Source organism: Podarcis filfolensis (genome assembly GCF_964270895.1).
Source record: "Podarcis filfolensis genome assembly, chromosome: 3".
Lineage (NCBI taxonomy): Eukaryota > Metazoa > Chordata > Lepidosauria > Squamata > Lacertidae > Podarcis > Podarcis filfolensis.
Window position 1 is genome coordinate 104,008,664 of NC_139606.1, and position 22,851 is coordinate 104,031,514.

At 44.8% G+C, this 22,851-nt stretch overlaps 2 protein-coding genes and 1 long non-coding RNA gene across 6 annotated transcripts in view; 2 read left to right on the forward strand and 1 right to left on the reverse strand.

Moving 5' to 3' along the window:
- Positions 1-22,851, reverse strand: part of LOC310758505 (phosphofurin acidic cluster sorting protein 2-like) — a 193,500-nt gene that overhangs the window by 127,438 nt on the left and 43,211 nt on the right. The gene's annotated exons all lie outside the window — the stretch shown is intronic.
- Positions 722-17,123, forward strand: LOC310758923. Its single transcript, XR_014546098.1, has 3 exons — positions 722-2,175; positions 11,911-11,984; positions 16,565-17,123. It is a non-coding gene; the product is annotated as an uncharacterized lncRNA (long non-coding RNA).
- LOC310758689 (small ribosomal subunit protein uS5-like) lies at positions 13,146-14,087 on the forward strand. Its single transcript, XM_083605552.1, has one exon. The coding sequence runs from the start codon at positions 13,164-13,166 to the stop codon at positions 14,046-14,048; it is 885 nt and encodes a 294-aa protein (XP_083461678.1). The 5' UTR covers positions 13,146-13,163; the 3' UTR covers positions 14,049-14,087.

Here is a 22,851-nt window from a genome sequence, read left to right on the forward strand (position 1 = left end):
AAAAGCAGTTAATTCCTGCATTGCAAGGGGTTGGATTAGATGACTCTTGGGGTCCCTTCTAAGTCTACGATTCTATGATTCTATTTATCTATATCTATCTCTTTCTTATTTATTTATTTATTTACACACACACACACACACACACACACACACCTGGAAATACCTTACAAAAGGGAGAAAACAAACTTATTGGTAAAACCTGTTAAAAACAGCAATTTGAAACATTCAAGAAAAGGAAACTCCGCAATAAAATAAAAGTTTTCAGTGGGGCGAAATGCCGCCAACACGTTACCCCATGGTTGAAAGAATTTCACTGGCTGCCAATTAGGTACCAGGTTAAGCTCAATGTGTGCTGGTTGTGGTGTGTAAAAGCCTCATACAATGTGGGACCTGAAAGATAGTTTCGCCCCTTATATGCCCAACATTACGCTCTGCAGGTGAGGGTCTCCTGCAGACACCATCTTATCAGGAGCAACATTCTGAACGATGTGGGAATCGGGTCTTTATCATGTTGTGGCACCTTTCCTTTGAAATTCCCTCCCCATGAACATTAGGCAAAAGCCAGCCCTGTTGCCTTTTTGGCTCATACCAAAGACCTTCCTCTTCCAACAAGTCTTTAAAGTTATTTCCCAGTCGGCATCTGCATTTGGAATCGTTTTAAATATTTTTAAAAATGATTTTCAATTTTATACATTTCAATAATTTTACAATCATTTTAACATTTCGAAACTTGACTTCCTTCCCCCTCTTTCTGAGGTTCCTTAAATTTTTATTTTTATTTTCTGCTTATTCCAAATTAACTTAACTTAATCACTTATTCATCTACTTTAAATGCATACTCTTATAAAAAACTTCAGGTTATTACAATAATCCTGCCAATGTTCTTATCTGTTTACAGTTTGTTTGTAAATATTCAACAAACCATTTCCATTCTTTTATCAAACGTTTGTTACCTTGATTTATTATTTTCCCGGTAAGTTTCCACATCGTTTTTAAGATGCTTCATCGCTTGTAGTTTACCACCCTGGGCTCCTTTGGGGAGGAAGGGTGGGATATAAATTTGAGAAATAAATAAATGACAGAAGGGATAGCAGTGAAAGCAACGAAGTAGAGCTGTAGGGCATGCAACTGTAGCTAAAGTCACTAATCTGTGGGAGGGAAAACTAAAAATTATACCAGGGCGTGGAGAGAGGTTCCAGACTAATTTACAGGATGAAATAAAACCTTTCATTGCCTGCCATTGTATAATCTGTTTAAGATTCAAAGTCTCGCCCACCCAAACCAGGCCCGTATTTTCACCAGTTTCCCATTCCAACAGTGTTGCAACGTCTCTATAGCCCTTACAAAGTCATCAGCAATCAGCCCCAAAGAAATCTGAATTTTAAACCCTTGAAAGTGCCAGGCTGACTTTTGTTGACATATTTTGCATCTGCAACACGTATTTCCCCTTGCTACTGTCTTCACAATCACCCTAGGAAGAAGGATAGGACTAGTCGCCATCTTACAGCCTGCTTTACCTCAGGAGGCTTCACTGCTGGACAGAGATTTGAGCTAGGCCCAAGTCCACCCCTCTCCACTTTAACCACACTGTTCTCACATCTTTATCTGCGGGAACTTAAGACACAAGGCATCCTTTAGAAACCTGACGCGTACAGTTGCCGGTATTGATCAAAATGCCCATGGAGCATTTATAAATATCACCAAGCCCTTGGCGTAAGTGACAGGGTGTAGCGAAGAGCTCTATAATCTAACCCGACACTGCCTGAATATCTATTTCTTACAGGGTGGTGTTTTTTTTATATATAATCTGCCAACTTTCAATGTCATTGAATGTGTTTCTGTTCTTGCATTATCAGGAAGGCACTAGAAAAACCGCTCCCAATCTGCCTTCTCTGTGTCATCCATCACGTTAAACGCCAGTGTCTTCCCACATTAGCTTCTTCACTAATGTGAACTATTCCATTCCTGTCAGCCTCTTCGCAACACACTTATTTGGGCCTTCAAAAACCCCACAACCCTCCAATTCGGCAGTTGGGAGTCAAGGCAGTCGGAGGAGACCAAAGAAGGGCAAAGAAAGTGATTCATAGCGGTGTTTAACTTGTGTTATTTGTTTCCAGCCTTTTCGCACGATGGCCAAATATCTCATTTCTTCTGAGACTGAAGCCTAGTAATGAGGTACGTTAAGTGGTCTACAAAGATGTCCACATCTTTTCCCCAAATTGTTTAGTCTGGAATGAACGATAAGCAATTGAACATTTCTCTCACAGGTCCATCACTTTACAATTATCCATACTAAGTGAATGTTATCCTTTGCCTTGCAGTCCATTCACACAGCACAATAAGCACCTTTCAGCATTTTCACTCCTCCTTTAGATTCCAAATAGTTGTTTTAGTCAGTTCCTCCCAGTCCCACTACCAGGGATGTAGAGGTAAATCCTGTACAGTGGTGCCCCGCAAGACGAATGCCTCGCAAGACGGAAAACTCACTAGACGAAAGAGTTTTCCGTTTTGGAGGTGCTTCGCAAAACAAATTTCCTATGGGCTTGCTTCGCAAGACGAAAATGTCTTGCGAGTTCCTGCGGGTTTTTTCCCCTTTCCCCCCCCCCTTTTTCTAAGCCGCTAAGCCGCTTATCCGATAAGCCGATAAGCCACTAAAAGCCGCTAAAAGCCGCTAATCCGTCAATGGGCTTGCTTCGCAAGACGAAAAAACCGCTAGACGAAGAGACTCGCAGAACGGATTCTTTTTGTCTTGCGAGGCACCACTGTAATGTAGATGCTCTTCATCACAGCCCTCCACAGCCAGGCCTTTTGACCAATGCAGACATTTTGGCTTCAGTACTAAGGCCATGTTGAAACAACACATTTAAAGCCCTTTGAACAGCCATGGCCACACACCCCCACACCCCCAAAATGTGGGAGCTATAGTTTGTTAAGGGTGCTGAGGGCTGTTACTAGATCCCTATTCACTTTCTTGAACTATGGTTCCCAGAGTGGTTTAACAACCAATGCCTCTTTCACAGGGAACTCTGGGAATTGTAGATCTGGGAGGAGTTGCAGCAGTCTCATGAAAAGAGCAGCCCTCCCAAACTGTACCAGCTGGGGCTGATGGGAGTTATAGCCCCATCATCTGGAGGGCACCAAGTTGGGGAAGGCTAAGGGGGGGGAGAGAGACAGACAGACAGACAGACAGACAGAGGGAGGGAGGGAGGGAGAAAGGGAGAAGTTACCTGTATCATGGGCACACACACAGGGCTTGAAGCTTATAGAGCATGTGTTCTTTCTACAGTTGGCAGTACAAGAAGCTAGACTGAAAACAACAACATAGCTATTACACATTCCCACAAGATTGCCTTAAGATCACTAAATCAGTTCTCGGCTACAGGGCTCAATATCCTCAAAGCTGCCACCTTTTTAGGCCTGCTTTCTCGCCTTGAAAATAATGCTTCCATTGCTAATGAATGTGGGGATAAGTTTGCAAGCATGCAGATAACGTAGATGCAAGCAAAAAGCTTTCCCCAGCAGCCTGGGGAGTGAAGATCCAGGGCTCGGCTCTGTCCCTTTCCTACGTTTCCTACTCTTTCGTCTCCTCAACCCGCAAAGCCATGCCACATATTGTTTCTTCCTTCCTCCCTCTCTGACAAAAGCTTCCAAGTTCCTACAAAACCTGGCTCTAGGCATCAAGAGTAAGCTGTGAAAAATTAAGCAAATATGTGCGAATGTGATATTGCATACCATATTCCTAACAGTAAAACCCTAGGTTTTCTTGGCATCAAGTGTATATATTACACACAGACATGAGGCACACAGCCCAAGCTTTTTTTTTTTTTCAATGGAAAAGAACGATGAGATATTTTAAACACACCCTTCTGGTCCCTATGGACTGGAAACAGCATCTTACTGGTCATGTAGTAGCTGGCCATGAGCTCCACCCTGTTCTTCGTGTATCTCAAAGAAGGGCCATGCCAGAGGTTTGCACAGGTTTAGCATTCCTTTCTGACCCCACTCCCAGCAACTCATTTTTTTCTTCCGCTCCAATTCATTCAGATTGAGCTATGCTATGGGAAAACACGATTGCCGCCAAGATATTAATACATCAGCATGTCACAGGGGAGTCTACAAAGAGGCAGACACACAGAGCTGAAATCCAATCCAGATGACCCACACAAAATTAAAACCCAAATCAAATGGCAACAACAGCAGAAGGACCTCCAGTCACCCATCCTTGGAAGATCTTTCGAATAAAATTAAGCCTAGCGCCAAAACAAAGGAAGAGTGGGTGTCTGTAAAAGGGCTATTCAGTGGCTGACCTCTGATTCTGCAGAAGTCAGAATCAGAATTCAAAATGACTTTAACAGATTGGAGAACTGGGCCCAGGCTAACAAAATGAATTTCAACAGGGACAAATGTAAAGCCTTGCACTTAGGCAGGAGGAACTAAATGTACAAATATAAGACGTGGGACACCTGGCTTACTAGCCGTACATGTGGAAAGGATCTTGGGGTCTTGGTGGACCACAAGCTTGACATAAGTCAACTGTGTGACGCAGCGGCAAAAAAAGCTAACACTATTCTAGGCTGCATCAACAGAAGTATAGTGTCCAGATGAAGGGAAATAACAGTACCACGCTATTCTGCCTTGGTCAGACCACACCTGGAATACTGCATCCAATTCTGGGCACCACAATTTAAGAAGGATGTTGACAAGCTGTGTGCAGAGGTGGGCAACCAAAATGATCAAGGGTCTGGAAACCAAGCCTTATGAGGAACGGTTGAAGGAGCTGGAAAAGAGGAGACCGAGAGGAGGTATGATAGCCATCTTCAAATATCTCAAGGGCTGTCACATGGAAGAGGGGAAAAGCTTGTTTTCTCTTGCCCTGGCTTCAAGTTACAAGAAAGGAGATTCCAACTAAACATCAGGAAAAACTTTCTGGCAGTAAGAACTGTTCAACAGTGGAATGGTTTCCCTTGGGAGGTGGTTGACTCTCCTTCCTTAGAAGTCCTTAAGCAGAGGTTGGGTGGTCATCTGTCATGGATGTTTTAGTTGAGATTCCTGCACTGCAGGGGGTTGGACTAGATGATCCTTGTGACTCCTTCCAACTCTACAACTCTATGATTTTATCTTTCTATGAAAGTGGGGGCACCTGGAAAAGGGCCAAGGACAGGGATAGGGAATGTGTGGAGTTGAACAATGTGTCGAGGGCCACAGGTTCCCAAGTCTTGTTTACAGGAATGGAAGAAGAGCCTGCTGGATCAGGCCAGCAGCCCAACGTACTCCAACATCCTGTTCTCAGAGTGGCCAAGCAGATGAGCACAGGAGCAATCTCCCCTCCTGCAGTTTCCAGTGCTGTAATGGATCTCGGATGATAACCTCAGTAAACAGCTCAGCTCATATGGGAGGAGAAGGTCTTTCTGATACAAAGCCCTAAATTGCCTACTATCAGGTTAAGTCAACACTAGCACTTGGAACTGTACCCAGAAGCAGAGATAACTGCTAAACAAACCAGACTGGATTTAGAATTCAGCCATGGGGGCAGGGGCTTCCTAGCAGCAGAATCAGGCCATATCCTAAATGAGAACAGCCATTGCCATACCCAATTCTAGACAGATCAGCTTTACTTTCAGCCTTTTTGATGGTACTTCATAAACAAGGTTGCCACATCCTGATCCTGAAGGAGCTCCTGGACCTTTAATGACAACAGAAAATATCACCAAATGTAGCTTTCCCCATCTCTGTAGCCTTGTGAAGAGAGAGAAAAGTTAGCTAGGTTTGTTCTTTCTTCTGCACAAGATTTTTAAAAGGCACATGAGACTTCGTGGACATATGAAGAAGCTGCCTTATTCTTAACTCAGACCATTAGTCCATCTAATGCAGGCTTCTCCAACCTGCTGCCCTGAGTTTTGGACTATAACTCCCATCAGTCCCAGACAACGTGACCAATGGTCAGAGATGATGGGTGACATACAAAACATTTGGAGGGAGCCAGCAGGAGTTTCCCAGGCTCTCAGGCAGCAAAAGGTCTCTCCCAGTCCTGATAGCCTTCATAGTTTTAAACACAGAATAGATGGCAACCTCGTCCGTCCACCGCTGTATGTTATACAAACTCCTTTGTGGTGGTTGTGGAGCAGCTCCAAAGCAGAAGAAGGTGATGCTCTTGTACAGGAAGACCAATGTGATGTAGTGGTCACAGCAGATGTCCTGAACCATATTTTTGATTCTACCACCTCTCATCATCCCTGACTTTTGACCATGCTGGCTGGGAGAGACAGGAGAGCATCAGGTCATGGAAAGGCCCAGTTAAGAGTGCCAAGGTTGTTATCCTGCCCTGATTTCTGATTAGATGAAGGACAGGTTACTATTATTATTATTATTATTATTATGTTGTTGTTGTTGTTGTTGCTAATAATAATAACACTTTAAATGCATTATTTGCAAACATTAAAGTAGTTATTACAGTCGTACCTTGGATCTCAAATGCCTTGGCTCCTGAACAAATCAGCTCCTGAATATTCAAAACCAGGAAGTGAGTGTTCTGGTTTTCAAACGATTTTCGGAAGCCAAACACCAGATGCAGCTTCCAATTGGCTGCAGGACACTCCTGCAGCCAATCAGAAGCCACGTCTTGGTTTTCAAACAGTTCTGGAAGTCAAACGAACTCACAGAACGCATTCTGTTCAAGAATCAAGGTACGACTGTACTGTAAATACATAGCAATAATAAGGCAGATTCAAAACCCCAGTTCAGCCATGATGTGTTCGGCACGGAGCCATTCTGGGTAAGCATATCTCTCTCTCTCTCTCTCTCTCTCTCTCTCTCTCTCTCTGTGTGTGTGTGTGTGTGTGTGTGGACAAACGTCGGCTCCCTCGGCCAGTAAAGCAAGATGAGCACCACAACCCCAGAGTCGTTCGCGACTGGACTTAACTGTCAGAGGTCCTTTACCTTTATCTTTTTAGACACATGTACTCCACCTTGAGTTCCTTGGAAGAAGGGCAAGATATAAAACATTCTAAAAAGAAGGAAGGCACATCCTTGAAATTTCTTTGGCCCTATTAACCGGTTCAAAAAACCCACCGCACAGATACAGTTCCGTTAAATCAGAGAGACTGGGTGGAAACAGCACTCTTCCCCAACGCAACACTGGAGCACAACTTCCCTTTTCTGCGCAAGGCACAATTTCTCCGTGGAACCCTGCCAGGGCTTTAGAAAAAACAAATATCACCACTGCAAGCCTTTTGACATCTGTCACCGCTTCTCCTTTCGCACTGGAAACATATGCTCCTGCCAGAGCCTGGGTAAAAAGCTGATGCCTCAGTAGTTATTTCTAGTTGACAACACGCGCCATCAAAGCAATCGCTCACAGTCTCTGGAGTTCAGTGTGGCCCCCTGCAAACCAGCATGGCCTCTCCGTCAGGGTGGAGCTCCTATTCTGACAGTTCCATCGCAGGGTTCTCTCTCTGTGACACCTCCCCTTTTTTGGCTTGGCTTTGCATTTAACATTAGATGCAGGTTAGCGTTCCTGCTTCAAGAAACCAGCCTGTGGAGGGATTCAGGAAAAATATACCCCCTGCCAAAAAAAGAAAAAGAAAAAGAAGAGAAACCAACAGCCCACCACCACAGACAGAAGAGTGGATGAATGCCAGCAGAGAGCATTTATTCTACCTCACTTGTCCCTCCAATATAGGGAGCCCAGGCAGATGACCCAGCTGTGCCAATTCAGGCAGAAGATGGCTTAATAGGAACCTAGATTCCTGGGTAAGGAGATCTCTTAAGTCACCTAGCCCAGCTCTTTGCCAATGGGGAAAACAAGAACAACAAAACAAAAATACTCAATATGCTTCTGTACTCTGAACAGCGCACAGCCTCAGCCTCCAGGCTGTGTGTGTGAGTGAGAGAGAATAGTAGTCGCCTGCGGAATAAAAAGAAAATAACTCCAAATGGATCTAACAATTAAAGCACTACAATTGGACTTGGGGTAGTGGGGGGGGGGATATTATTCCCCAAAGCAGTGGAGCTCTTCTTGCCGTTTTTGTACAGCCTTAGCTGCAAGGATACCAAAAGTGCAGTGTATCCACAACTCTGACCCTTGGCATCCTTCTGAAGTCCAACAATATTCTGTGAAGGATGCACAGCAGACTGCAGGAAAGGCCCTTCCCCACAGGCAGTGGCTGTTAAGTTTGAGATCAGCAGCAGCGACAAGGAGCTGGACAAGCCAGTCACAGCTCCCTGAACAGCAAAGCTGGGTGCAGGATTGACCGGTGAGATCCAAATGATCTGGAGCAGATAGGGGAGAAGGCACAAATGTAAGGTGTGACTCCAGTGTGGTGTAGTGGTTAAAAGCGACAGACTCGTAATCTGGTGAACCGGGTTCGCGTCTCTGCTCCTCCACATGCAGCTGCTGGGTGACCTTGGGCCAGTCACACTTCTTTGAAGTCTCTCAGCCCCACTCACCTCACAGAGTGTTTGTTGTGGGGGAGGAAGGGAAAGGAGATTGTTAGCCGCTTTGAGACTCCTGAAGGGGAGTGAAAGGCGGGATATCAAATCCAAACTCTTCTTCTTCTTCTTCCATTTGGAAGCCTGTTCTGGCCTCCTCACCTCAAAAATAATACTGTCGAGTTGGAAAAGGTTCAGGAAAGGGCAACCAAAGTGATCAAGGGGACGGGGGGACGGAGGGACTCCAAAAAAGGCTGCAGTGCTTGGACGATTTTAGTTTAGAGAAGAGGCAGCACGATCAAAGTTTGTAAAAATTGTACATAGCATGGAGAAACTGGATAGAGAAAAGTTTCTCTCTCTCCCTCTCTCAGAACTCATGGACCTCCAATGAAGCTGAATTCGGGAGAGATTAAAGAAAGTGCTTCTTTATACCAGCACGCAGTTCAATTACGGAACTCACTCCCACAGGAGGCTGGGATGACCACCAATTTAGATGGCTTTAGAAGAGGATTAGACAGATTCCTGGTGAAGGAGGCTCTCAATGGCTATTAGCCGTAATGGCTATAATCTGCCTCCACAGTTGGAGGCAGCAATACTTCTGAACACCAGCTGCTGGAGACCACAGGAAGGCTGAGTGCTCTTGTGCTCCGTTCCAGCTTGAAAGGTCTCCACAGGCATCTGGTTGGCCGTGGTGAGATCAAGATGCTGGACTTAGATGGGCCATTGGCCTGAGCAAGATAAGACTGGATAGAATTATGAACATTATTTGGACTGATTTGTGGATATTAACACAGTAGCAAGAAGATGATCGGAATCCCCTTTCCAAACTTGAAATATGGGTCCCCTCAACAAAAATTTAAAATTCGGTTTTGTAATTCGGAATTTATGTGATGTGATTTGATTGGTCGGTTAATAAAAATTATTTAAAAATAATAATAATAGATGGGCCATTGGCCTGATCCAGCAGGCTCTTCTTAGGTTCCTATGAAGGGAGGGGGAGAGGAAGTGCCGCTGAGCAGGCAGAACGTCCTCTTGCAAGCGGGACAACTTTGCTTGTCTGAGTTCATAAATCTCTTCCCTGCCACACAACACACGGGACACCTGGGTCATCTCAAAAAGTACAGAGGGTAGGGCTGTGTGCCCTCGAAGGAAGAGGGCGGCTGCAGAAAAAGAGATGGTAAGTGGAATGAATGAGCATAGCCCCCACAAAGGTCTCTCAGGGGTGGGCAGGGGGTTGTGGACAGGCAATTCCCCCTCCCGGTTCTGTCTCTCAGCAAGTGTCTTATCCAAAGTTGATTTCAGAGAGCATGAAGGAAGATTCATTGCTGCTTTCTCCATTTTTGTCAGTTACGTCTAGTTGCCCTAGTTACCAGATCCATGGTATCTAAGGCAACCGGGCTTCATAGGACAAGGACGACACAATAATAAGCTTTAAAATACATGTAACAATTTCATGCCGGGCAGAATAATGGTCAAGTGGGAATATTTGTACATGTCCTGAGTCGCTCCGGAGCAATGATGGGATATTGTATTGCATACCCACACAATTACAGCTCGGAAGGAAGCAGAGGACACTGTGCGAGGCAGCAGAGAGTGTGTCCCAACCTCTGTGGTCTGATTTTGCAGGCCACAGCACCAGCAGCAAGCCCAACTCACAGAACTTTAACTTAGCAATTAGTTATGCCAAGGAGTCAACAGGCTCCCAGGGATGGGAGGGAAGCTGCTCCCCAGAAGGGACCTGAGGTCTTACGGTTTCCTAGGAATCTTTTTATTTAGTACATCCACATCCCACATTTCCTTCAAACAGCTCAAGGTGGCACTCATGCCTCTCTCCCTCTCCATTTTATCCTCACAACAAACCTGTGAGGTTGGGTCAGGCTGAGAGACTGTGGCTGACCCATCACCCAGGGAGCTTCACAGCTGAGTGGGGATTTGAACCCTGGTCTCCCAGGTTCTGGTATGGCACTCTAACCACTACGCCACACCGGCTATTTTCTTCTGAGCAAAAGAGGACTCATTGCATCAGCTGTGACCAAGAAGTCTACAAACTCACATGGGAAACTACTGGTCCATCTAGCTCAGTAAAGTCTACACTGACTGGCAGAGGCTCTCCAGTATTCCAGGCAAATGTTTCTCCCAGTCCTACCTGGGAGATATTGGGGATGGAACCTGGGATGTTCCGCCTGCCAAGCAAATGCCCCATCCCTGAGTTACAGCCATGCATCCTAGAAAAATCAGCTGCTGGCACAGCTTTCTGCCTCTGCTTAGCAGAAGAGCACACCATCCCTTGCGACCTGCTTTTCCCTGCGAAAGGATCCCCAAAGTGGCTTAACGTAATGCAAACACAATAGCAAAGAGCAAACAATATGGAACATTATCTGACAGTGACAATGCTATCATAAACCTACAGGCTTTCCATTCAGTGTTTAAGAAAGAGGCTCCGGCTCGGCTGAAAATAAATACTAAATTCATAAACAGTATATCAATTAACAAGCGGGTAGTTAAACAACCTGTGTTTCAGCCAAAGGAAGGCACACTCTTAGCCCCACTACCAGCAGGCAACATACTTAAAAGCATCCGAATGTATTGCCGCAGGTTCTGTATGCAAAGGACCTTGGCATCCGATTCTCAACATCTCTAGTTGGAGAGGTGATTGTGTTCCGCTGTTGGAGAAGAATGGCGACATGGACAGGAAATGCTTAAATAGCCACTGCAAGTCAGGGTTGACAGTCGGGCTGTTTTAAAGTCAGGCTGCATATTCTGAACTTGTCTCCTAGATAGGTAGCATCAGCACCTGAAAACTAACAGGCAGCCTACCTGAAGCAAAAGACAAACAACGGCTGTCCTCTCAATACCACCTTCACCCAAATATGCTGTGGATTTGTGTAGCCCCTTGCGGGGGGAGAGGATTTCCCTTGTTTCCTACAAGCAATTCCAATCAGTGATTCTCCCCAGGTCTGAGTCCTCACTCCACACTACCTGAAATATTTGGGGGTGGGGAGAAGAGAAGAGAGCAAAGATTATCTCCAAAGGAGATAATTGCCCTCCAAGAAAGCCGCATGCCAGCTACCATGGCAATTCAGCATTTCTAAATTCACATGAGAATAGAATAGAAACTCGTAGCGCTGGTGTATATGCACATATATCCTCAAAACGAAGCAATTAAGTACTCCTCCTAAGCAGAAAAAAAACCTGCTTTACCTGCAAGGGCAGGAAACGGCAAGAAACTATCATTTTTAAAAAGCAGCTAACACACTACTCCACACACAGGGCATATTTGGACAGAATGCTAAACCACAGTTTAGAGCTACAGGGACAAACCATAGGCTTATGCACTCCCCCCCCCCTCTGAATTCACCTCCACCACAATCACAAATCGAAGTACGGAAGCATTCGCTTATTTCAACTAACCACACCTTGTCATTTTATCTGAATCGGGAATTGGACTCATTTATAAACTATGGTTTCTTTGTTTGTTTACAGGATTAATTTGCCCGCCCTTCACCACAATGTCCCAGGGCAGGCAACCACAAAGGGAAAATACAATTTCAAAACAGGTAAAAATCGCTACAATTTTAAAACACATAAAACCATCCCAAAATGGAGTGGAGCAAAATAAATTCATCAAAGGAGGCGAACGAGCGAGAAACCACAGCCTGATCTTGGGTTGTTTGCACAAACCATAGATTAGGCAAGCCACAGCTTGCCCCTGTTCAGACAAACTAAGATTAGTTGAAAATAAAAGATGCTTCAAAACTCCTCCTCGTGGTAACACCAGAGACAAATTGGGAAGGGGGAAAATATATAGCTCCAGACTCATTTACGGAACACTACACCATGGTTTACAGCTTATGTCCGAAAATGACTACAGAATAATGTCGTGGCTCTGCGTAAAGAGCCAAACTAGAAGCATGACAGCTTGTAGTCCATTAACTTGTGCAACTATACTCCATCACTGACCCCTCCTGAGAAAATCAGGATACTAAAAAAAGAAGTAAGCTAGGTAGTTCCATTAAGGCACTCTGTTCCAATTCAGCATCTGATACCCCAGGTCCGGTGCTACTCTCATTCTGAAAGCTTCCAAAACAGGAACACAGCTAGTATTTTAAATTAAGAGAGGAAAAGAAAGAAAATAATTTAAAGCATGCAGGGGTGGTCAGGGGATCACACAAGGTGAGTTGTTCTTTATCAACATCTAAAAAATTTAAAAGGTATGCATTTTGGCAAAAGTAAAAGCAAGCCACTTGTTTCTTGTTTTAAGCTACCTTCAAAAGCTAGAAAGTTCAATCGGTTCCTTAGTTTTAAGGTCCGTAACAGGAACAGGGAAGACCTCACGCAGTGCTACTGTCACAAAGCTAAAAACTTCACAGAACACCATTCAAAGGACTCCCACTGAAATGCAGCTTTCTCTTGAAGGCATGACATAATTTTCTATAATATTTTCTATGTGTAGTATCTCAGAGTAAACTGAAAAGTAGGAAATGAACATCATACAAAGTATAATGAACAACACATGTATCCCCGCCCTCTGAAGAGTCTGTTGCATTTTATGTATTGTCTTGACCATTTCTCGTTTAATGAACTGTTCTCGTCTTATTTTGTTGTGATTTGCCGATAAGCTAATCGTGTCCATGAAGCTCAATGGGTCTACTCTGAGTAAAACTATCATGCCTATTCTTGAACTTCGTTCTTTTTTTTTAAAGGTACATTTTGAAGCTTCTAGTCGAGAACACCAAATGGCGGATGATGCTGCGGGAGGGGCAGGAGGAGCTGGAGCAGCTACAGGTGGGGGAGCTGCTGCCAGGGGAGGCTTCCGAGGCGGCTTTGGCAGTGGAGGCCGAGGGCATGGGAGAGGCCGTGGCAGGGGACGTGGCCGAGGGCGTGGAGCTCGGGGCAAAGCTGAAGACAAAGAATGGATTCCAGTCACCAAACTTGGTTGCCTAGTAAAGGACATGAAAATCAGGTCTCTGGAGAAGATTTACCTTTTCCCCCTTCCAATCAAGGAGTCTGAAATCATTGACTTTTTTCTGGGCTCATCCCTGAAAGATGAGGTTTTGAAGATCATGCCTGTTCAGAAACAAACCCGGGCTGGTCAGCGCACCAGGTTCAAGGCCTTTGTGGAGATTGGTGACTACAATGGTCATGTTGGTCTTGGGGTCAAGTGCTCCAAGGAAGTTGCCACCGCGATCTGTGGGGCCATCATTCTTGCGAAGCTGTCCATTGTGCCCGTGAGGAGAGGCTACTGGGGGAACAAGATCGGCAAGCCGCACACTGTACCTTGCAAGGTAACAGGTCGGTGTGGCTCCGTACTTGTGCGTCTCATCCCTTCGCCACGTGGTACTGGAATTGTGTCTGCCCCAGTTCCCAAGAAATTGCTGATGATGGCTGGTATTGACGACTGTTACACATCAGCCAGGGGCTGCACTGCCACCTTGGGCAACTTTGCCAAGGCCACCTTTGATGCCATCTCAAAGACCTATAGTTACCTTACCCCTGATCTGTGGAAAGAGACTGTGTTCACCAAGTCACCTTATCAGGAGTTCATTGATCATCTTGCAAAGACTCATGCTACCAGAGTATCTGTGCAGAGAACCCAAGCAGCTGCTGTGGCAACTACCTAAAAGATGTACTTTAAAATAAAGTGGCCAAGAGTGATTTTTTTTTTAAAGGTACATTTTGAATCTCTATACTTTCCCACAACTCTACTTCTGCACATACAATTTAAAAATGAAATGATGGTTCCTTGGGCTCTCATAATCTGGGAGCTTTTAATACTATGGGGGCACTATGACAGCTGTTTATTTAGACCCCACTTTTCCTCTAAGGAGCTCAAGGTAGCACACACGGTCCCTCCCCAACCTCATGTCATCCTCACAACAACCTTCTCACGTAGGTTAGGCTGAGAGATAGCAACAGGCCCAAGGTCACCCAGGGACCTTCACGGCTGAGTGATTTGAACCCTGGTCTCCCCTCTCTTGAGGAAGAGCCCAAGCTCAGTGGCAGAGCATCTGCCTTGCATACAAAAGGTCCCAGGTTCAATCCCGGGCATCATCAGGTGGGGCTGGACCACTGGTCTTCAACTGATGGATGAGTCATGAGCCACTACTGAGTCATGGCCTGATCCAAAGTGGGTTGCAACAGAAGCACTACCACCACGCAAATACCTGGCAAAAAGAAAAAAGAAACGGGTCTCCAAATGCATGTGTGGGTTAAAAGTGGGTCCTGAGTCTGAAATGGTTTCCAGAAGACACCTGGTGTGGACAATACTGAACTAGAAGGACTCACTTGGTATAAGGAAGCGAAGAATGTTTGACAGTGGAGTTCTGATAGTATGGGGAAATCTCACATTTGTTTCAAGACCACATGTCATTCTACTCACCCTGTTTTTACATACTACCTTTTTTCTGGAGCAGTATGATTTTAGGGTCTAGAATCAAAGTGACCCGACAAGATAAAGGGATTTAATTACAGATAACAGAGTTACTTTCTTGTGCGGAAATTACAGTGCTGAATGAGACTTCAGCTTTATCAATATTTACAAATTAGGTCATACTTTATCACACAGGCTGAGAGAACACAGTGTGCCCAAATCTTTAACTCATTTTGAATAACTTATTCACACTGAAAAGCTGAAGGATGATTAAGAAAATTAAGATACTAGTGTCTTTTGATGGAGAGCTAGAGTTGCTTTTTAATGCATTAATGGAATCTCAGTCCTTCTTAATAGATACTTGGAAGAAATTTGGGGAGAGTTTTGCAAGGGTAGCCAATGAGGTGCCCTAATAGTTGGTGTTCTCCAAAGTGATCATGGAGAAAAGATCAAATCTGGAAATATTCAATCCAAGGATGTGCTGATTGGGGAGGACGTGAGTTGTAGTCCAAAACATCTAGAGGGCCAGATTAATCTAGCGAAGGCCAGATTAATCTAAGACTTTCAAAGGAGGGAGCAGTAATGAGGAAACTTCTTGAAGGCAATATTGCCTTCCTTTCTTGCCTATATTTGGACTGGCCCAACTCCGAAAGCAGTGCCTATTAGAAACGAGAGAGATGCTTGTCTGAGCATCATCCTATACATGACAGATGCTGCACAACATTTCATGGATTCCCTCTGTCCTGTCCCATCCTCATTTCTTAAAAAGGGATCACAGAGCAGAATTATACAGCCTCAGTAAATGAGATCAGAATGTATCTTAGTTACCGTATTTTTCGCTCCATAAGACACACTTTTTTCCTCTTAAAATCTAAGGGGAAATGTCTGTGCGTCTTATGGAGCGAATGTGTGGTCCCTGGGGCTGGGGGGGGGGCCGGGCTTCCCCCGCCAGCCCTGACCTGCTCTTTGGGGCTAGGGGGTGGGGGAAAGCTGGGCTTCCCCCACCGCCAGCTCCAGAAGCTCGGGGAGCACTGGGGAGGCTGCGCGCAGCCTTCCCGCTGCTCCCCGACCTGCTCTTTGGGGCTGGCAGTGGGGGAAAGCCAGGCTTCCCCAACCGCCAGCCCCACAAGCTCAGGGAGCAGCGGGAAGGCTGCTCCTTTCGCTGAAGTCTTTCCTTTCACCTCTCCTTTTGCTGAAGCCAAGAGAGTCCTGCTCTCCTGACTTCAGCGAAAGGAACCCGAAGCCTCCAGAGCGCAGCGGAAACTCCTGCTGCGCTCCGGAGGCTTCGGGTTGCCTTCACTGAAGCCTCCAGAGCGAGAGGGGTTGGTGCGCACCGACCCCTCTCGCTCTCCAGGCTCTCCAGGCCTGAAGCCTCCAGAGGGGCTCCATTTCTCCTGCCGCTTCGCTGAAGGGGCACTGCGCAAAGAGGGGGATAATCTTTTTTTCTTGTTCTCCCCCTCTAAAACAAGGTGCGTCCTATGGCCGGGTGCGTCCTATAGAGCGAAAATTACGGTATGTAATGGGGAAATGTGATAGTTCAGTGGCAGAGCATCTGATCTGCATACAGAAGGTCCCCAGTTCAATCCCAGGCATCTCCAGGTGTGACTGGGAGAGACCTGAGCCTGACAGCTGCTGCCAAATCAGTGCAGACAACACTGAGCTATATAGACCAATAGTCTGACTCCATATAAGGCAGCTTCCTATGTTCCCATTGCATAAACATTTTTTTGTATTTCAGGAAACTTTTTATTTTTTATTTTTTTGCAGTTCTGATAAAAAGTGCTGGTTGAAACCTGCCAGCGCCTCAGCAGGAACCTTTGATGCAACCTCTGCATCAGAGAGGAGAGAAACCTGTAAGCGCAATCAAATCTGATTTTGCAGGACTTTCTAAGATCCTGGGTATGTTCAGTGTTTGCTGAATACAGAGACTGACTCCATTGATGCTCTGCTTAATAAGCAAGTGTTTTCCTCGTGTTCTCTTTTATGAGTAGAGAATGCTCAGCTTGCAGAAAGATAAATCCATTCGTTGCATATCCATGGAGCTACCTCCTTTCCCAGAAAATGAATGGGAGTACTTTGCACATGGAATTTTGGGTCATGTTGGGGACCAAACAGAAAGTGGCAGTGTTTGCAGTAAACCGGAAAATCTAGTTTAGCAAGGAAAAACAATACGCTGTGTGATCACTCCCACTTTGTTGCTCCCTGGCTGGAAGCAGCATAAAACCAATAAGGAAGCCATGGTTTCCTGTTATGTCAGAACCAAGAACTATGGTTTGCTGGTCCCTAACAAGTTCCAATCAGCAAGCCAAAAACAAACCATGACTTAAGATTGACTAAAAACCATGACTTCTTAGGGAGCAAGAAATCACGATCCCCACTATGGATGGAATGAGAGGTCAAAGCTTCCTGGCTTGTTTAACCATTTACACCAGGGGAGTAGCAAAGCATGAGCAATTGGGTAGCATGCAGTAGCATGCGACTCATTCATGCTAAATCACACTAAGGTCCACTTTTAAAGGCCTTATAAAGGGAAGGGAGGGGAAGATTTTCAGAATCACACAGCAGTAAAATGTCCAATCAAGGACAGCATTCTAAATCGGTTTACTGTGGTGGTAACTTGTCTCAGAAATATTTATTTGTTGCAGGATTTGGTGCAGATGAGTAATAATTATATTGCAATATGATCAATTAAAATAGCAATCAGTACACTCTCTCCTCCCCTTCTGTACCCGACTTTAATACAGGATTTCCAATCTGCTCTGACACATAAAGCAGGAAACTGAAGTTTGAGTGCTCCTTACACATTACAACGGTTTGCCATCCTAATTTGCAAAGCTGATTTCAACCAAGGTTTGTTGAACTGAAAATGTGATCTCTGAACCAGTTTGGTGAAGTGCTTCAAGAATTATTTAACCCAAAGACTGGAAAACTACATTTTGTTTCTAGTTAAATCAGGGGCACAGTTCTGGTGTTTCAGCGATCAATAAGAACTATAATCTTAAAACCAGCCATCCTTGGGACGATACTCAACTTTCCCCTGCTGAGTACTTCTTGTGGATCTTGGATTAGTCTTTTCATTCAACTACAACTTTTCTCTATCGCCATTGTTTTTAAAACAGCCTTGAAAAATTTGAGCCCAATCATCCTGACTTCTGAACTCAGGATTTGCACATGTTTGTTCCCATAAAACTCTGAGCCAAGCCCTAAAGTCTGCATCAAAAATAGATAAAAGGAATCGAGCTACTCTTTGGTTTGCATAATTTGACATTTCTGGGGTGGAAAAAGGGAAGGGAAGAGAGAGAAATGAACGGGGATTAGGCATTCAAGCCTCACACCACTCCTTACCTAGTTAGTACTTCTCTGGTTTATGACTTTCAAGTGACACTGATCATGCATTCCCGACAGCTTCATTATTCTAGTATTCTAAAGGTGGCCAGTTCTACATCCGATAATATACCTAATGGAGATCCTATGGATACATGGAATGTACTCAGCCCAGACCATTTTGAAGCCCTGGGGCCACATTCCCTTCTGGGCAACTTTCTGGGGGCCACAGGCCAGTAAGGTGCAAGGGTCAGAAACAAGACCGGGTGGAATGGAATATGCAAATGTTACCTTTGCGCAATAGGCTAGTTTCTATACACTTCAAATACTTCTTTCCACCCTCTATTCAGGCAAGCAGTTGTTCTTGTCACAGTTCAAGGACACATTCCCTCCAGGCAAAAACACTAAAGGAGGGTGATGAAGCAGAGTTGCCTGGGGGAAGCAGGTGAGGCCTGGGGAGAGTGCCAAGGGCCAAATAGAGAGGCTTGGAGGGCCACCTTTGGTTCCCCACCCCTGGCCTAGAAAAAGCTGTCACACCTGGTGACTTCCAATCCATACAGAAACCACCAGAGTTTCAATGCCCAATTACCCTAAAAGTAATTTGTACTCTCTGAATGTACGTCCGACTGGTGCTCCCAGACAGTAGTGGATCTCATACATCGACCTGGTTCGTGACCCATTGCCTTACAGACAAAACTGCACAGCAGGACAAAGGAAGCTGAAAATCCCCAAGTGAAAAAGGAGTGGGAAATCTACCCCCCAAAAAATGCTGACTTCCATCCAACTTACCCACACAGCAAGCTCCCTGAAGCCTCCCAGCGTGGCTGGGGAAACCCAGTCAGATGGGCGGGGTACAAATAAAATAATAATTTTATTTACTGTACAAGTAATGGCAGTGCAAGGCAGACTCTAGAATGTTTTTCCTAAGTAGGGCTTGACTGAGGCCACAGGGTTGTTTGGGATCAGACCTGGGTGCAAATCTCTGCTCTGTCATAGGCTCCCTGAAAACCTCTTTGTACACTAGCGAGATGTATACGTGTACAAAAAACACATTAAGCGTTCACCTTCATTGTTTGTCATGAAAAGTACGTACATGACAAACACCTGTTCAAAAACACATCCATTAGTGGAACTGGCGGAAATGACTGGCAGAATCCGAGACCTGGGAGAAGAGGCGGTGGAGGAAGACTGGAAGAAATTTAAAGTTTATCTTCAGAAATATTGTAAAATTAATGAATGTTAAAATTATGTTTGGATTGGCAATAAGTGGTAATTAGCAACAAAAGTTAATAAGAATATGTAAAAAATGAACTGACAAATGGACGAAAATATTGAGTTATAATATGCTATGATATAGAGTTAAGATAAATGAAAAAGGGTAAGGATTTGCTGAATTGATTATGTAAATGGGAATACAAAAGGGGGAGGTGTGAGGAGGTCAAGGAAACAAGCAAATGAACTTAAAGATATCAAAAAATGGATTTGCTTTTTAATTTTTTCCTATCTACTTGTTTTCTGTATTTTGTATTTTTCTTTTTTTTGTTTATTCTTCTATGAATTTTTGTATTTTTTGTATTCCTTTCCTATTTTTTACTTTTCTCTGTTGGTTTTTTCATTTTGTAAATTTTTGTTTTTTGTAAAATCCCAATAAATATCTTTTTTTTAAAAAAAACAAAAACACATCCATTAGACAGGTAAGGTCTCCAGAGAGCCAGAACTGGCTGTAGGTTCCCTGCTGAGTACGCACTTAGTGACGGAGCTTACACTACGGATCTGTAATTTGGCAATACTAATAGGAAACTTCCAGTACTGGACAGAAAAGAATCTTAGAAAAGCAAAAAGGCAACATGAGCCTACAACAGGAAGTTTTGCTAATGAATGAGACGGAATCTCTGGCCTATGAGGCAAATCTAGCCTGCCACACCCCTTCTGCCTTAGCCACGCCCCCATTCAACTCCTCCCCTTCTCATATCGCCCAAACCCCATCCCGGGTCATCACAGCAGCTGTGGTCACTTGTGAGTGTTTGAAATGATGAGGTGATCTGGGGCCCCAAAGGGACGGGGCTAAACTGGTGATTCAGGAACAGATTGCTCTCTTTTTGCACTGCCAGCTAAGCGTTTGGCCTCGCTGTGCACCAAGAAAGGGTTTCTCGTTTTCAGCACACAGTGAGAAAGACAAGCTGAGAATGGGGAATGTCTTTCTTTCTAGGCAAGAGTGTGCAGGATGGTGCGCTTTGGTCCCGCCCACTGCCAGCATGCAGCCTCCAACCACTTTCCACAAAGAGAACGTGGCCGTCACATCACTGTACATCCACGGAAATACCAGCTTCTCCTAAGCCGCCTCTTTTATCACCCACAAACACAATTTGACTGAGACTGAGCTACTCTTGTTGCTCCTAGGGGTTCCCACAATGCGAATTTCATGCTGAAGGAAAGAGGGAAAGGAAAAACAAACCACACTTATCACTTGCAGGCAAGCAAGAAGTTATACGCAGTGCCACATTTGGAAAGGATTATTAATCCAACTGCTTCTGCTCTGGGGGAGAAAATAAGTTATTCCAAATAATACCCATGCTGCTTTTCCAATCCTGCACTGGGTATTAGTGTGTTAGGAAGAGCAGTGTGTGTGTGTGTGTGTGTGGTGTTTGTGTGTAAGCATCTGACTTTTGTGAGGCTGCAATGTAACCTACTGAACAATGGCAGACCCTCCAAGTGCCCCTATTTTCCAGGGACAGTCCCGGATTCACAGAAGCCGTCCTGGTTTCTGATTTGATTCCAGAATGTCCCACTTTTCTTTAGGATATCCCTATTTTCATCAGGGAAATGTCAGAAGGTATGGTAGGACGTCCTTATTTTCATCAGAGGGTATAGAGTTATGCGAGCCAAGGAGATACATAAGTAACTATACAACCTTTAGAAGACATCTGAAGGCAGCCCTGTATAGGGAAGTTTTTCAAATGTTTATTGTTTTATTATGTTTTTATATATGTTAGAAGCTGCCTAGAGTGGCTGGGGCAACCCAGTCAGATGGGAGGGGTATAGCAATTACAGTGGTACCTCGGGTTAAGTACTTAATTCGTTCCGGAGGTCCGTTCTTAACCTGAAACTGTTCTTAACCTGAAGCACCACTTTAGCTAATGGGGCCTCCCGCTGCTGCAGCACCGCCAGAGCACGATTTCTGTTCTCATCCTGAAGCAAAGTTCTTAACCCAAGGTACTATTTCTGGGTTAGCGGAGTCTGTAACCTGAAGCGTCTGTAACCTGAAGCGTATGTAACCCGAGGTACCACTGTAATTATCATCATCATCATGGAATAGGATGTCCCTATTTTCATCAGAGAAATGTTTGAGGTAAGGGTCACATTCATTGCTCCACCCACTTTTGCTTCTGGCCCCACCCACCACAGCCATGCAGCTGCCCAAAGTTTGCACAGAAGATGCAAACAGAAAAGGGCCTCTGAACATGAAGTCAAGTGCTCAGACAGGTTTCTCGCAGAAGACAATCCTCAGGGTGCGAATGCCAATCACACATTTTGAGAAAGTAGGACACCAGGATCAGAAGTTATGAGGAGGGAAGAGCTTGGGTGTTTAATTTTTCAAATCATTTTATTCATCCCACTGTATCAGGAAGAGAAGAAGCCCCACCTCTCTCCCTCTCCCTCTCTCTCTCTCTCACACACACACACACAGAGAAAAGTGCCGATAGTCTGCTACTACTAGCTAAGCAAATGCAAGCTTCATTGTCATTCCAATCACTCCTCCCAGCCTCTCCCAAATTCTGACCAATCCATCCACAGACCTTGCCAGAACTGTAGGAGAGATCTGAAAATGCTACGCCAAGGTGCCCTTGCTCAGCCAGCCAATCTTCCCAATTTGCATTACAAGTCCAGGGCTTCCCTTGCAGTCACCTTACAGGCCGGAGGGCTCAAAATAGCGCACATTCAAGGTTCACATGCAATTCAGGGCCATTCTGTTCAAAGCAGCACATGGCGGCGGAGTCTATTTGGACATCAGGAAAGACTTCCAAGGATACAGCATGCCTAAGGAGGACACCGCAAGGATTTGGAAGCTAAGAACTGCCCTGCAAAATGTCACTGATGCCTGAAGCTAAGGTTACACTGGGCAAGGATCTGAAGGACCTAATTTTAGGGTTCTGCTATTGCGCTCATGTTGTGCTTGTAGGCTTCCCAGAGGCATCTGGTTGGCCACTGTGGAAACAGGATGCGGGACTAGACAGAGCTTTGGGTCTGATCTTATGTTCTGAAGTTCGGGAATCTATCCTCAGCCAACGTTTTTGATATACACAGGTCTGCCCTTGTGCATGAGAACACTTTTTTAAAAAAGGTTTAAAGAGCCTTGAATATTTTCCATTGGACAAGTGCAATATTATGTTTGCTCTGCACTTGCAAGTAATCGATTCTTCAGCATGGCAGCACCTGCTCTCTACAAGCCTAACAATATTATGCAGGAGCTTTTGCTGTAGTTTGCAGTGCCTGCTATAAAAAACCCTTTGTTTAGGCAAGCCTGCCCAGGCATGTATGCTAGGTTTTGAAATGGCCAATTTTAAAGTTTGGTTTTATCAGCATTTTCAAACGGCTCTTTTATATTGTTTCATGCAAACCACTTAAGGTTTTTGTTAAGTGGTATATCAATCTTGTTAAATAAAAATTACCAAGCAGTAGTAATCTTGCAAGGTTGCAGCTTGCCTACTGCACAGAGAAAGGAAGTTTCA

What these genes read in the sequence shown, in the direction of transcription:
- LOC310758689 (XM_083605552.1), top strand. Translation starts at nt 13,164, where the DNA reads ATGGCGGATGATGCTGCGGGAGGGGCAGGAGGAGCTGGAGCAGCTACA.